The 15952-nt window shown below is 38.3% G+C and overlaps 1 protein-coding gene and 1 long non-coding RNA gene across 5 annotated transcripts in view; one reads left to right on the top strand and one right to left on the bottom strand.

Moving 5' to 3' along the window:
* Positions 1-2793, top strand: part of LOC144202934 (uncharacterized) — a 68789-nt gene extending 65996 nt beyond the window's left edge. For all 4 annotated transcript variants that reach the window (XR_013327583.1, XR_013327584.1, XR_013327585.1 and 1 more), the window contains one exon: positions 2520-2793. This is a non-coding gene — a long non-coding RNA (uncharacterized LOC144202934). The remainder of the gene's footprint in view (positions 1-2519) is intronic.
* cntn3b (contactin 3b) overlaps positions 1-14540 on the bottom strand; it is a 35786-nt gene extending 21246 nt beyond the window's left edge. Inside the window, exons 1-4 of the mRNA XM_077726065.1 lie at positions 14174-14540; positions 9716-9849; positions 8382-8517; positions 2030-2205 (exon numbers count right to left, since the gene is read on the bottom strand). Coding sequence (XP_077582191.1) covers positions 2030-2205; positions 8382-8517; positions 9716-9770 — 367 coding nt within the window. The 5' untranslated portion in view covers positions 9771-9849; positions 14174-14540. The remainder of the gene's footprint in view (positions 1-2029; positions 2206-8381; positions 8518-9715; positions 9850-14173) is intronic.
* Between the last annotated feature and the right edge of the window lie 1412 nt (positions 14541-15952).

Below are 15952 nucleotides of genomic sequence, written 5' to 3'. Positions count from 1 at the left end.
TACTCGCAGCACAACTTATCCCTCTCCAATTAATGACCCATTTCTAGCAGCCAAAAATTCAAACCTAGGTTGATCAACCAACTCAGACTTGTTGAGTGATGGAGGGAAGCGGCTGCTGTCTCTTCTCTAATCTACCAGCACCTTCTGACTAATAGACTAGTGTATCTGCACCTTCTGACTAATAGACTAGTGTAAGCCTTCCAAACATAAACAAAAGAAAGTCAGTGTGACCGATAAGGGAAATTAGGAGTGAGAAGATTATGGCGAGAAGTGGGACAGACCATTGGCAAGATTAATGAGCAGAACTCTGACGACCGCAGTGGAATCAAACAGTGCCAAGTCTCGACAGGACACCAGGGTCACAGGACAAGATGGCTGACTTGAAATAGAGACAGAGGTGACTTCCTTATGATCTCAGCAGGTTGCCTTGCTGAGTCCATCACTTGTTTTAATTTACATTTCCAAGGAATGCTGACATCCACATAGATAAAAGCCAAAGCATTTGATTTGTATAAATTATATTTGGATGAAATTACAACTTTTAGAACTCATCTGAAATATACATGTATGTTTAGGTGGGCATTTGTTTTATGATCAAAAGACCGCTAATAATTGAACTAACTCTAACTCTCCCAGATGAAACGGTATCACAGAGGGTTGGGATATAGCGTAAACATTTCCCGGGGCTTGGTAGCAAAACAATCAAGACCCTCCCTTGGATAAACAGATCACCCACAAATCGCTAGAGGCCAACTTTGCTGTAGCTGCAGCGATTTCTTGGCAAGAAGAATATCTTTGCCTGAAAAGATTTTACTTATGAAAAGAGCCATCCAATACTCTGTTGTTTTGTACAGTGGAATTATCCAATCATGTTTTAAATGCTATATCTGTAAATGTGACATAAAATTTGTTTTTAGGAATTAATTATGATTAATTTTCTTTCCCCAGATTTCAAACAATTAAAGTTCTTGGTTGAAATGTAATGTTGAAACATGAAATCTAACAATATGGTGGCTTAGTCACATACATCACTGAAAGAAATCTATATTATGAAATATAGATATTGTAATAAAAAGGTACAAAGTGGTGCCATTTTTCTTTCCTTGCCTAGAGCTCAGCACCATTTTCTGAGCTATAGAATCAACCTATTAAGGTACTTTTTAAACTCCTTCTGTGAAAGTAGGGTTGAATTACATCATATAATTGATTCAAAATGGGCCGACATTTAGTTTGAAAGGTGTTTGTAAATGAATCAATCAATACAGATGAAAAATTTACCATCAACATTTAATATAATGCTGATATGCTATTTTTCTTTGCACTTTTGGAAATATGGTTTTAGAAAATAGGTTCAAAAGGACACTGGTCAGAGATGAGGCATAGTATAGCCAAAGATATCGCCCTTTTTACACACAGAAAGTGCATCAGCTATGATGATCTCTGAGATCTCCTTAACTATGCATTTGGCAGACAATAAATGTCAAGCTGCCTATCTCCCCGCCCAAGCCTCCACGAGTAAAATTCATTTAATGACTTTGTATGCGGATAACAACAAGCTACCTCATGTAAACCAGTTAAATGATCTTGATCATCGGGACTTAATCAATAATCATGATCAGGAGGAAAGAGGGTGGCTTCTAAAATACAGGGAATGTTTGGTTGATGTTTCTGCTGTCTTAAGATGTATTACCTACTTCTTGAATTTTACTTGAGTTGGTCTATTTTGTATGGATGTATGGATCACAGCACCTTCCTTATTACTCGGCAAACTATGTGTCAGTTCAGATTGAGCATTGATGCTGTCAGAGCTGGAACTACTAATTAGAATCAATCGAGTTCAGAAGATGCTTTCCCCACAGTGTTTGTTGCAGCTGGCATTTCATTCGATTACCATCACCAGCTTGAAAATCTATTTGGAGGCAATCTGAATAGTAAATTAAAGAAAGCCAAGACCATAAGCACATCACATGCATGTCAGGTCAACCTCCAAAACATATTCAGCTGAACTGAGTCAGCCAGAGCTACTCACATGCAAATTGGACACTAGCCTTCCGACTCAGGATGGAGCCCTTTGTGTTAAAGGCTAGGCACTGGTATATTCCGGTGTCTTGGTCCTTGTCCAGGTTGCTAATGATCAGGCTGCCTCCAGACATGTGACGCCTGTAGTCATTCCCAAGATCAATGAGTGTTCCGTTGAGTGACCATCTGAAAAAAACCCAAACACAATCAGTAGCTGAGTCCACAGGGGATATGCACTCAGTATTTATCACAAAGATCAATATCGTTGCCCTGGCCACATTTAACAGACAAGTTGGCGTACAATGGAGGGGAGAGGTGGCCATACCTTTTTTCCTGTGTGTCCCAATTTCTAAAAGTTAAATTTCAATCCATAAAAATAATAATTGTACCGTTTTGTTTTACTATGGATTATTTAAAAAACATTTTTGGTAGGTTTTTAAATTCAGAGACATACTTGTAAAAATGCTGTCTCACACTTTCATGTCTCACCTACAACACAGGTAATTTTATATTAAGAAGAGCCCAATTGGAGCCACACCCCAGGGTTTCTGAGCAAGAAGTGACACGGCATTCCTTTTCCTGATTCTTATCATTCAAAGCAACTTTCTCCCAAAGTCTTTGGATCAGTATGCTACATCTACAACTGTCACAAACATATTGGTAAGTAGAATTCTTTCAACTGTTCAAACTTATACCAGCCATTTAATTATAAGCATGCATCCATTATGTTAAGAATTAGCTAGAAATCTAAAAAAAGGGATCACTGTGAACATACATGCAACCCAAACTTAAACATAATTGTTGTATTGCATCGAACAACGGACTATAAGTCCAATGTCTTATTTTCTTTGAGCCGCATTGTAGGTGCAGCCAGATTTCAGCCTCCAGAGTGAACTTTCCATAACCTTGGGTTTCACATACATTTTACATGATGTCTCATCAAATAGACTGGGGAATGCATTGTAGCCCTGTCTCATCTAGCTTTCCTTCAGGCCAGACACCCATAGAGACCGAACATCACACTCACCCACCCCTCCACACACACACAACTGATAAGGCATGGCAAATATATTAGTATGGTAAAAATCACCCATAATAGTTACATTAAATCATCAAGACAAGAACAAAAGCAATTAGAATGGAAAATATGTAATGTATGTAATGTTGGGACTGTGGAATACTGTTTATTCCTCCTCACAGTTCTGAGATCAAGGGCATAATCACAGGCTCTGGCCATCTTGTATGCCTGCCCAGGACTCTTCCTGTGGGGCTACCTGAAGCATTGTTGGGGAAGGGTTGTTCACAACCAGCCAGAGTTAGGTAGATCTCCTCCAGAGTAAGACTCTGTCTCAGCATCCATTCCAGAGCAATCCATTGTTTAGGGACAATTTGCCTCTTCCTGAGATAATCCGACTGCCTGTGGTGCCAAAAATAAAACCTGCCACTGCTTAGTAGCTGCTTTGATGTTTGAGTTGAATCTGTCTATCATAAAAAAAGGAGCCCGCGTCCTGAAAATATCTTAAATTTGTCAATGAAGTTTGTGATTTTTGTAGCACATGCAGCTTTGAGCCATCTGTTTAGCATCACCACTAAATCTCTCATCCCTGTGTCTAAGTGTGGGTTTGTGCTGGTATAGTCTTTTGTGGGGATCGTGGTGGCCATTCCTTTTCATAATAAATCTGCCAATGTGTGTTCTTTTTGATAAACACCTTCTGGTGTTGTAGTGCTCGGTTTTGCACCAAGAGTATTCCAGCGAGGAATGTTTTTGACATTTACCCCGGCTTCTGTTGTGTCTTGATGGTGTTAGTTGTAAACCTGTTGGCTCTCACTGTTTTGGGAAATTGGTAGAGTGTTTTCATTTCTGAACTCTACATTCATCTCCACAGTCTCCTAGACCAGTGTCTTGTGTTTGTTTGTTTCCAGTACTGCTATCTTTTAGTTTGTGGTAATCATAGATGGACAGGCAAGGTTTGTTGCGGATAATTGAGATCCTGAGTTCCAGTCACAAAAAGGCAGACTTGTGTTCCAGTAAAAGAATTAAAAAATATATAAATAAAAAAACTTAGAAGGTTAAAAATGCTGTAAAAATCTTGGCTTACTTAGGAAGAAAAAAAAATCAAATCAAATACAGATTTTGCTGAGTAATTTAACTTAAAAGATGATTGAAGCTTAAGCGGCAGGACAAACTAGAGAGACGTCTGCACAGCGGCAAACCTGGAGGTATGGACTTTGTATTTCAAAATTGCTCTTAAGGATCTTTTAAAAAAATATGTATAGGAGATTCTAACTGCAGGCCAATGCAAATAAAGCCAACTGTTACTATTACTATTGGTGGGTCAGGCAATATTATAATACTATCTTAACGGCACCTTTAACATTTTATTTGATGCATAATGAGAAATGTGGAAATCATTTTTGCCAACTAGTAAATTAAATCCATCGTTTGCATCATAAAATGCAAAGCCGTGGGATAAAATAAAATATAGATAAATACTTTATTTTCATGGCTACAGTGTTTATGGGAATACCTGACTATCAATGACCTCCACCTCACATTTTTATTTCAATAGTCAATGCTTGCAGACCTCCTACCACATTACACGACAGTGCATCATTCCAATGCTGTATTATCTCAGCAGACTCAGTAATTTGATGGTAACAATGAATTTAAATGTAGTATTTATGCCGGTCTAAATAAGAAACTGAAAAGGATTGTACATACTGTACATTGCCTGCAAGTTTTCATTAAATTAGTTGTGAATAGTAGTCATAACACTATACAAAATACTAGATTTTCTCCCAAAGATATCCACGGTCACATAATTCTTCACTTACTGTATTTGTTGGCAAGAACTTATAAATTTGATGGCCCAGTGGATGAGTGGTTTGTGTGTCACAGCTCTGGGGGTCCTGGGTTCAAATCCAGTTCGGTTCACCTGTGTGGAGTTTGCATGTTCTCCACAAGAGAGCGTGGGTTTTCTCCGGGTACTCCGGTTTCCTCCCACATTACAACAACATGCATGGTAGGCTGATCAGACACTAAATTGCCGCTAGTTATGAGTGTGAATGTGCATGTTGGTCGGCTGGGATAGGCTCCAGCAGCCCGCGACCCTAGTGAGGATAAAGCGGGTCAGAAAATGAATGAATTAATGAATTAATGAATGTTATATATATAAATGTATATAGTCAGAGCAAACATGCCCATCTTTACACACACTCACTTCTAAGTACGCCCAGTGCTGAGCCATCAACATAGCAAAAGCCATAAATCTGCTTAAAGTTACATTCCATGATAGGAGAGTATCCAGTGTTTCCCCCCCTTTTTTCCAATCACTGCCGTGTCCTTGATCTTGTGTTACTACAGCAGATTCATTGTAAACACAGTGACAGGTGTATTCATAAAGCCCAGCTTGCAGCCCCATAGTGTGCTGCAGTGCTTCACAGCACTATTTATCAAAAGAGACTCTGTCAGGGCCCCTTCGTCGTATACTTGCCGGATAGAGAACAGGTGAGGCAGGAGCCTGGGTAGCGATAGAGTGATAATCCTTCCAAACCTGTACGCAACATCTACTGGGAGGTGACATATTTCAGCCAGGATTTTTTTTTTTGAGACTGCCCTTTCTAACAGCAAAAATTCACACTAAATTACAGAAATGACACACTATTTCTGTCAGTGTGATGTTATCATAAAGGAATGATTGGAATCTTTCCTTTCAATGTCTCTCATAGATGTCTCTGGATTGCCTGCTTACCCAAGTGTGAAAATGACCAAACATTTACATTTTTAATGCCTATTTCTGAAAATGTCTTTGCATGAGCTGCATATTCTGCAACTCCATCACACTTTTATAAAACAATGTTTGAATCCTTTATGATGCTTGATCAGCATAGCTTCTTCACAAGCTCTTCTCCAGATGTCTAAAATATAGGAAGTAGTTTGTAATGTTTGCTGTATATTAATTGGCTAAAGGACATGGGGATTCAAAGATTGGGTCAAGCAAAAGTGGGTGTGTAAAATGAAATGCAGACTCTAGTTGAGTATTTCTAAAAAAATTATATCACATGACAGGTGACAAATGAAGCTGCATTTATTTCACATGACCAGTAAGTAACAAGCAACGCTTCAGTTTCAATCAACATGTCTATGACACAGATGAGGTTTTGGAATACTAAATCCTATTTTATAATTAAATAAATGCACAAATAAATACTGCTGTCATTTGTTGTTTCAATAAAACAAATATTTCAGTTATTTCAACATGTTATACTGCCGGGGTATATCTGTAGGGGCGATTCCATGTATTCTTATTTAAATATAATTAATGGTTTTGTGCAATTCGTTTTTGGAGTAATTTTTGTTGTAGTGTAAGTTGCAAGAAATACTTTCTATTTTACCATCAGGAAAAAAACAGCCCTCTCCTTGCCTCAGGGAGAACCGTCACAGACCATCCATCAAGTGATGCAACCCAAATATTACACACAAAATCAAACATAAAACACTGTCTGAAAGAGAAATTGAGGCAAATCTTGTGTCCTTAAAGGAATTTCCGGACATGTCAAACTGTTTTGAAGACTCTAAATAACTATCATTAAATGTGGTTTACTACAACCCTTTTAATAGTTATTTGGTGAATGTTGGCATTTTGAATAGTAATAAAAAAAATGAATTGCTATGAATTTGAAAAGGGTGAATAAAAGGGTTGACAATGGAAGCAAAGACTAGCTTTCCCACATACAAGGTTTGTCAGAATGTCATTGACTGGTATTATATTACTAAAAATGTCAAACTAAAACATCTTGAATCTTAACCAAAAACTTTAAATGTCCACTTTCAGAGTTATAATGTGAAGTCTGACACAACGTTCCTAGCCTTCTCTGCCACTCCTTAATGCCCTCATTGGAGGATTCTGCCTAGATTATTTTGTAATCACTGTGTTTAATCGGATTTCCTTGATGCCTCCTAGATCAGATGACTCTAGAGATTTTTCTTGCAGGTCGATGTTCTTCTAGATAGGAACTGCTTAATGCTTTGGGAATTGTGAGTAGGCACCTTGTCTTGAAGCAGACATGAGTGGTACTGCCACAACTCTCTCTCCCTGCTAAGCACTGAGTGAAGTAAATGCCTCAAGATGTTTTAGTAGACAAGCTGGTTGATTTTCTGACCTTGTGGCAAGAATTTAAAATGGACGATGCTTCTCACATTGAATAATGCAACTGACAGGATTTTGCAATATAGCTGCCTTGCTTACTACGGCCTTGGAGATGTCACACTGAAATCTCAGTTTTCATCTTTTAGCATGCAGTGACCGAAAAGCTTCCAGAACTAGTAAGAGATTGGAATTTTTTCCTAGAAGTAGCACATCAAATTCACATCGGGCATGTGCAAAGTAAATCGGACCATTCTGAAGCTGTGACATGTGCATTGTTATCCAACAGTTTACAGCATGAAGAATCATAGAATAACATCATCAGCTGTATCACTGCACTAAATTTGAAGCTTCTTGTTGGAATGAGACTGCATGTGGGCAGCCCACTTTCCAAGTAATCATAGCTGGACCTTCTTAAAAAGCATTTTCTTTGAGGCATTAAGGTAGAAATTTCACACCCAATTCTACTGGCATTTGATCTGAAAGAAACAATGTATCATCACAAGCCCAAGCTAAAAAAAACTATCAAACTTAAGTTTCAGATTTCCCTGCCACCCGAGCAGATCCCTTTGCTTAATGAATATCTCATCTTTTTAGCTTGTCCCATTTTATTTATTTATGTCACTCCCAGGTTACCGCACCCACTTTGCTGTAAGATGTGCATCGACAATACATGGTGCTGACCATGCACCGAAACTTAATCTTCCGCTGCACTGCCAGATGTCGTTTTAGGCAGAATCCGAAAGCCGGAAATATCTTGAAAGTGCTGAACATGTGTCACAAAGTAGACCAATGCACCATTTTCTCTTAAAAGGCTATTTATGTTGTTATAATACAAGTTTGGCCAAAACATTAAGATGACCAAAGTTAAAAATATCTATGACTTTATCTTCAATTATTTAATTTATTATAATTATATATGTTTTTGTCAAATGCATTGCCCACTGTGGACATCACAAAACTAAGAGTAAATCAACCTTTAATTATCATTTCGGTATTATATTTTAGATGTTAAGAAAATCATTTGAATCATTTGAGTCTGCAACGACATAACATCATGCCATATGACCTGCAATCTATTTCACGCATATTTTCTTGCACACTCTAATGGCTGCCTTTTGGAAATAGTAATCAAAATACAAAAGCACTAATGATGAATCATACATGTTTAGTTGTGAAACACAGACCAGATTGGGATTTGATGAGGTCATTTACCTATATTGTGGAGACGGGCTCCCTTCTGCATCACACATAATGGTGGCCTGTTGGTTGGGAGAGTTGATTGGCAAATTGAGGTCAGCAGGCTCTGTCCTTAATCTTGGCCCTTGAAATACGACATGCTCTGTAAACACTGCAAAAAATAACAGAACAAATTTGTTAAAAGTAAAACATGATAAATCATGACGGGTACTGCATATACTCTATTATGCATTGTTTTCTCTTTCCTTTTTCATACCATTGCTTATTTTTACTGTTTTGTTTTGATCCTTCTAAAAAAAAATGCTGAAGAACTATTCTCATGGCGCGCTGTGTAAATTATTTGCTTATCTTGCAGTGGGGTAAATGCATCCCACCAATCTACGGCTTTAACTGCATAGGCAGACATATTTGCCTCCATAGTGTCACCCTGCTTTAAAATGAAAATGCAAATGATTATAAACATTGGCAATATGTCATATACTGCTTAAATTGCTGTGAAAATACTACACTGCATAGAATTTAAATAGTTTGAGGTATATATGTGTGGAACACAGACACAACATGAATGATCACAATAGCAAATACATAACTTGGGGATCACTGAGCAGGAATGTGTCCATCATAAATAATTTCTTGTACAGTAAGTGATGCTGTAATAAATAAGGCAGGGTAGAACATTTTGAGATAAGCTATGTCGGCCTCAGCATGCATATAACTAAGGGCTGTATGCGTGAGCATGTCTTTCGGGCTTCAAAGGTAGGAAAGTGGAACAAAATCTGGGATCAAATGAAGGGAGAGCCAATGCGGCCAGTGAAGAACTAATTGAGCCCCACTGCTTACACTGCAGCATGTGGCCCATAGTTTAACATGTGGTTAACAAGCTTCATATTAGATCAATAACACACATTACATCCATTGATAGATTGATATTTAAAAGCCTCTAGAGAGACATCATTTGCTGTATATTTGTACATCTCAGATAAGCTGAACAAAGATATATTTTAATGACCATTTTCAGGTATAATAATTGTCAATCCTACTGAGGTCATGGATGATTGTTTTCCTTTTGTGTTTGCTGTTTGTGTGCTAAGACATGGTTATAAAAAAGAGGTATTATTCTATACATGAAGGATATTTGTATCAGTCGAATCTCACTGCACATGTCTTGAGGTGTTTACATGTATCCTAATTAGGTGTGTACCTTTATAAGGGCTTTACATTCCTTGTATACATTGTCAAAATATTATTTGTGGCAACATGACTTCTCTGCAAAGTCAACAGTTGTTATGAGGTATGATTCTTTATGAGAACAAGAATAAGCGCCTATTGCATGTGTTAAATTTGCTTACCTGCAAGGCATCCAGTGATTGATAGGAGAACAATTTGTTTCCATGGCAACATCATCTTTTGTTGAACAGGGCTAATGGGACTCTCATCCAGTTAGTGAAGAAATTGTTCTCCTTGTGAATACAATAATTTTAATCTAAAGAGAAGTAGTTACAGATTAAAATATGACATTTTGATAAAAGTAATCATGTATGATAGGCATAAAATGGGAAATAAAACACTGCCAAACTAGTTATTATTTTCCAAACAGCAAGTCAAAAGAAAGCTAGAAGCGACATTGCGAAAAACAGCCGAGAATATCGTGGATGCGACCCGTCAGTGCAATTTTCAGGTGGCGCTGAAGAAGAAACAGCTGCTTAATGGCTGTTTTCTTCTACTATGCTTGTTTCTCATCCTGCCTAACAAGCTCATATCCGTGGCTTAAAAGAGAAGCGAGAAGGGGGATGAATGACCTCAAAAGATACTTACTCTCTCGCTATTTGACTATTAATAGGAGCTGGCAGACTGTGTATACTAGCACTCTGTAATACGCCACTTCACACTTGAACAAAGAGTTTGGTGTTTTAGGCAGGGCAGGCAAACTCAATTCACGTCCACATACATCATTAATGGTGCAGGAACTTCTTGATTGTCAAAGTAATTTATAACTATTTTGGCAACACATTTTTCTTTGGGACACATTGACTTGAAATTGTTGGCAACCTTGTTTCAACTTTTTAATAGAAAATATTTTTATAATTCTGTCCGGTGTTTATTGTAGTACTTATTTAAAAAAATAGTTTAAAAAAAATTTCCCCAGATGCAATTGGCTGGCGACTCTTGTGGGTATAAGCGGTGCAGAAGATTAATTAATATATCAAAGAGATCTAAAATCTCCATTGCATTTAGCTGACAGCTTTATTTGTCTTTGAGCAGTACATCCTCATAGATTATTATATGCTCATAGTTTAAACCATTAATGCAAATTCACCTGAAATGTATTTATTTGAGTGTACAACCATGGTTGATGGCATATTACATAGCACATATACATAGCATTGCATTTATTTATTTATACCAAACATACATAATCAACATACCAGATCAATCAATGTAACCTATAAGTATAGTCTTTCAAAGTATTCTTCTCTGGATGTGCATGGGACCTTGACGACTGTAATTGTAGTATCTGTAGCACAGAAGGGGCTTTGCTCAAGCTCTGACCTACATCACAGTAAGTGGAAATTGATATGCCTCTCAGGATTAAGAAACCAACCCAGCCCCTCATCCTTACAACATAACATTGTGGTGATTAACCCGGGGCTGTATTTGGAATTCTTAAAGTGGGCATAAAATAAAGCTAGTCGGATATTTTTACTCACTTGTTATTGTAGGATTGTGACAATGAAATGACATGAGAAGTCTGACATTGCCATGCAGCAGGGTAAAACAAAAGTATGCTGACCAGGCATTACTTGGATAGTATATTTAAAAGTCCCACAGTCATTTATTTTCTAATGCTGTTGTAACTTCTCGTTCCTATCAGATTCCTTGTGTGATGTAAACATAGGCACAGTAAGAGTAGATTTCCTGTTGCTAAAAATTCTGCCACTCTCAAAACCCATCGCGTCGAATTACACGGTTCTGGATTCTACCGGACAAAAAAAAGAAAAAACATAATTTCTCAGTAGCTCAGTATTAACTGCCATCTGCTTTCTATGAGATCCAACTGAATTATCCTAACCCACCAGTTCAAAAAGCCTCAGGCTCTAGTGAAGAAAATATCCCAGAATAACTTTAACTGCAAGTTTCTTGTTTTCGGAGGCACAGTGTCTCTCCTGATTTTACAAATTTTTGAACAGCTTCACTTGAAAGCCAGTAAAACTTAAAAAAAAAAGTGTGTTGAGAAAATGTCACATGCCGTGAACAGACCATGCACCTTAAAGACACACTTTCTCATTATATTTGTTTTTAACCATACATTAGTATGCTCATTGAAATATTCAGTGAAGACTAATATACACAAAGCATCAGATTTAAACTTGTATTTTTATTCTGGGGTGCACAAAACAACTAATCATTTGCATGATAATTAATGTTGATTGAAAAAAAACTGGTTATGGTAATCGTGCTGTCTTTTGGAATATTTTGCCATAAAATTCTAAATTCATTAATTTGTAAATCAAATATTGTATCTTTGTAGTGTATTAAATATTGGCTGAACATTCATTCAATCATTACTGAGCCGCTTATCCACACCAGGGTACTGGAGCCTATCCCAGCCAATCACAGAGCGCAGATGTACATGACACAAAAGGTTGGATGTATTGAAAAATATTATTTCAGGAATTCGTTTCCAAAGACTTATTATCTTCCATACTATGCAGCCATCTCTAATAAATCATTCTGCAGAATAACCAAACCACATCCATTCACCACCTCATCACGATGTAGATGCAGCTGCTTTGTCTATCAAATAAATTTGCAGTTACTCTTGCTTAGATGCCTTCTAATTTACTCTGATTTAAGACATGTACGCCAATCCATTTCACATAATCCAGGTAGGGCAGAACAATAACGTAGGTGATTGAACCATAAATCCAGGGTTTAATGTCAGTATTTAATAACGACTAAAGCTGTTGCACAAACCTTAATGAATAGAAAAGCAAAAAAATAAATAATATACCTTTTTGAAATCTCAAATACATAGCAATCATATTTAATTGAAAACTTAAATATTAACAACCGCGTTGAAATGGTTTTAATGTACGTTGTTAGAGCAGATTTTCTTCTGTTCATTTTTGCGTATGCTTTTTGGTTCAATGTGAAATATCCATTGGCACTATTAAGCATTTTAGCGAGGATAAAAGTAAAAATTCAACGAGGGATCATTATTGAGGCAAAAGGCAGGAGTGACATACTTAGTATTTTTATCAATGGGTAGCAAATCACTGATTCCCCCTTCAAAGACAGCAGGCTGGCCCAAGCGAGTCCCTCCTGTGTTGAGTGGGGCTGCAACCCTCAGCTGCTGCTTGACACCCAGAATGTGAGCGAGTGCACTTCAAATATAGAGAAGCAGTGATCCAATTCTCAAAGCCATCATCAGCCAGGCACCTCCCAAGACATTCAACTTAGAAACTGCCGCAAACAGATGACTGGCATTCGAAGGAAGACAAAGAAACACCTTTTACACTTTACTCCCAGTTGTGGTCGAGCTTTCCAATTTTACAACAAATTCAGAAAAGAACTGGAACCATGAATACTGCCACCAAGCTCTACAATGTTGCAAATTGTAAAACCTATTTGTTAGAGCCTGACAAGACCCTTGGTCATCACTGTTCACGCTCATGACCCCGCCTCGGCCAGCTGCAATACATTCTCCTTATCTCTAAGTGGACATTTTCTGAACTGCTTTATCCTCGCGGGGGGTGCTGGAGCCAATCCCAGCTGTCCCCCGGGCCAGAGGTTCCCCTGAATTGGTGGCCAGCCGATCACTGGGCACAAGGAGATGGACAACCATGCCCACTCACACCCATACCGAGGGGCAATTTAGAGTGTCCAATCAGCCTACCATGCATGTTTTTGGAATGTGGGAGGAAACCGGAGTACCCGGAGGAAACATGCAGGTTGAATAGTTTTCAAAGCAAATTATGGCATATAAAGCCAATCCTGCAGTGCCTGACTGGGTTTTGCTGGCCCATGGAATAATTTGCTGCATGACTTCAAAGAAATGTTTCACCTCCTGTTTAGCTGCAGCTCGATATTCTCAAATTATGTGTACAGAACTAGAAATAAAAAGGACTGTCAAGCAGAAGAAATATGATCCTAGTCAACATTTTTGAATTCCTTGTTCCGGTTAAAAACAAAGTTATCAGACCATCATAAATGATATCATTTATTTCCCAAAAGAAGTAATAACAGAGCTGGCTTGTGATGAAGGTTTTGGGTGATAACTGGTTGTGAATCATCACGATGCTGTGTCCAATGCACACTAAATAGAAAAGTAGACGGAGGTGATTTAATCCTTCTTTCTCGATTGGCGAGATATATGTCTAAACACTCATCTGTCTCTGAAAACAAAACAAAAAAGTTGAAGTAATTCTTTGGCCATGCTTTTTTGGCACAATTGAGCAGCGTGGAACCTTATAGGATTTGTTTGGACGGATGAAATGAGCCTCATCCATTCAAACCCCAGTAGGACCATCCAAACCATTTGAGACTTGTCTAGAAACGCATTCATCAGCATTGTGCATGAGTGGCCACTATCAACATGCACACCCTGAATCGATGCCCCTTCTCTGATTTAAGAACGCTTCATGAAGATATCCCCAAAGGCTTTGACTGCAGGACTAATTCATTTCTAACAGTTGAACACCTTAGGTTAATTACCTCTGTATGTTTTTTTTTCAATTCAAATTACAATTCCAACTTGTCTTTTTTAATGCAATGCATCAAAATATAGATGGAAGAGTGATACTTACCCCAAAGTGAAGCTATTTGTTCCTCTTTATGAAACTGCTTTGATTGTAATTCCAATATCCAGCTAGTCTGCTGCAAACATTGTTCTCAGCCGCGTGTGTTGAAACCTGAAGATGTTATTCCCTGCCTCTTGCGCTCTTGACTTTATCCTGTCTCCTCGAGGTGCGTGTCCACCTCCGCAAATTCCCCCACGTCGTGATTTCTCAGGCGTGAGATGGTGGGTGCAGTTTAGCGGGGTGTTCCTCGATCCCTTCCTCCGATTCCCACTCCTCGAGATGAGGTCGACAAGCAGGGAGGAGAGCGGTGCCACTGAGCGGCAATTCTCCTTGTGCGCATCCCACAGCGATCTGTGCTCACTCTCTTTGTGCGGGGCGCAGAAACATGCGCCCACTGGTGACGCGTGAAAATGCGCTGCCGTGCTGCGGCACCATAATGCGCCACCAGCAACGCGCTTTTCCCTCACCCTCTCGCAAATGAGTGCAGATTTGAAATAGAAAGAGTTTCAAAAATATGTCACGAGAAAAAATGCACACAAAAAGTCAGTTTAAAAGCACATAGAGGAAGGAAAATAGGAAAAAGGCAACATTTTTTCAAAAATTTGTGGTCCATGTTTTTGCATATTTGCAAAAACATGAATCAAGATATATGTCTTATAAATGAAGCCCAAATTTTAGGACAAAGCATAAAAAAGCTAACTTTTTTGCTTCAATCCTAATGACAATATGTACCATGTACAATGCTGTACTATTGTAAACCCAACTTCAATGAGAGGGTCAAGTGGGATTAAGAGCAATTTAAAATGTGGTGGTGACAATAAAAAGCTCTTATAATTATTTAATTATGCATGAACAATTCTATTCATCGCAGGCCTCACACTAAAATGAGAATTGAGAGTTCACAACTTCACCCATGGTGTCACCTAATTTCAGTTAAATTGTTTTCATGATGCAAGCAACAGAAATCTCCCTTTGTAAGCTTCATTTTAAAGCTTCTTTCTGGGTCTCGAAATAGCAGTTCTGTAAAGGCCCACTCTTCGACGTCATTAGCAAGAGTTTCTAAAGTGCTCCTTTCAACTAATTCATTGATCGATTTCTCAAGAAGTTAGAGAATAAAATCATAGCTGATATGATGAATAGGGAATAAAATAAGTCATTGATTGAGGGAGGCATCTACTGCAAATGTCATCATTTAACACCATCTAAAGGTCCTGTAAAATGGAAGTAAACATCAATAAAGTGTTTGATTGAATATGTTCAAACTACACTCAAGTTCCAAATGTCAGTAAACTCAGAAAACTCCTTTTAATTCTAGCTTGGCTTTGGGATTCCATATGCAGGGAGAAGCATCGATCTCAGCCAAATATTTTGGCTTTCCAAGCCAACATGGCTTCCTGCGCCCGTGCCTGAGCAAGAACCATTTCTCTCAGCCACATCGTTAGAACTCCTCGCTCTTACATTTGTGTGCGTTCGTGTATTTTTCTGCCAAATTTTATGCACACTTGCCAAAGTTAGCCAGGCACAGTAGTTTTCACTCTCTTTGTGATATATTGTTTGGTATATACCTATCTATACCTGTTATTAAACAACAAAAACCTCAGAAATGCAGCTGAAACCTACTTTGTTGAAACTCAGATGGACATTGGCAGAACTGTAGCCTGAAGCCCCCTTCACACACACACGTGTGCACCCCCACAGAGTAGTATCTCTGCTCCACTAGATCCATGCCAGACCCATATCTGTATAACTGCTCTTAAAGTTAGGCATTAACATAGATTCAGACTC

This window comes from Stigmatopora nigra, chromosome 10 (assembly GCF_051989575.1).
Source record: "Stigmatopora nigra isolate UIUO_SnigA chromosome 10, RoL_Snig_1.1, whole genome shotgun sequence".
Classification (NCBI taxonomy): domain Eukaryota; kingdom Metazoa; phylum Chordata; class Actinopteri; order Syngnathiformes; family Syngnathidae; genus Stigmatopora; species Stigmatopora nigra.
The sequence above is the reverse complement of the archived record's forward strand: the minus strand, read 5'-3'. Positions and strand labels throughout refer to the sequence as shown.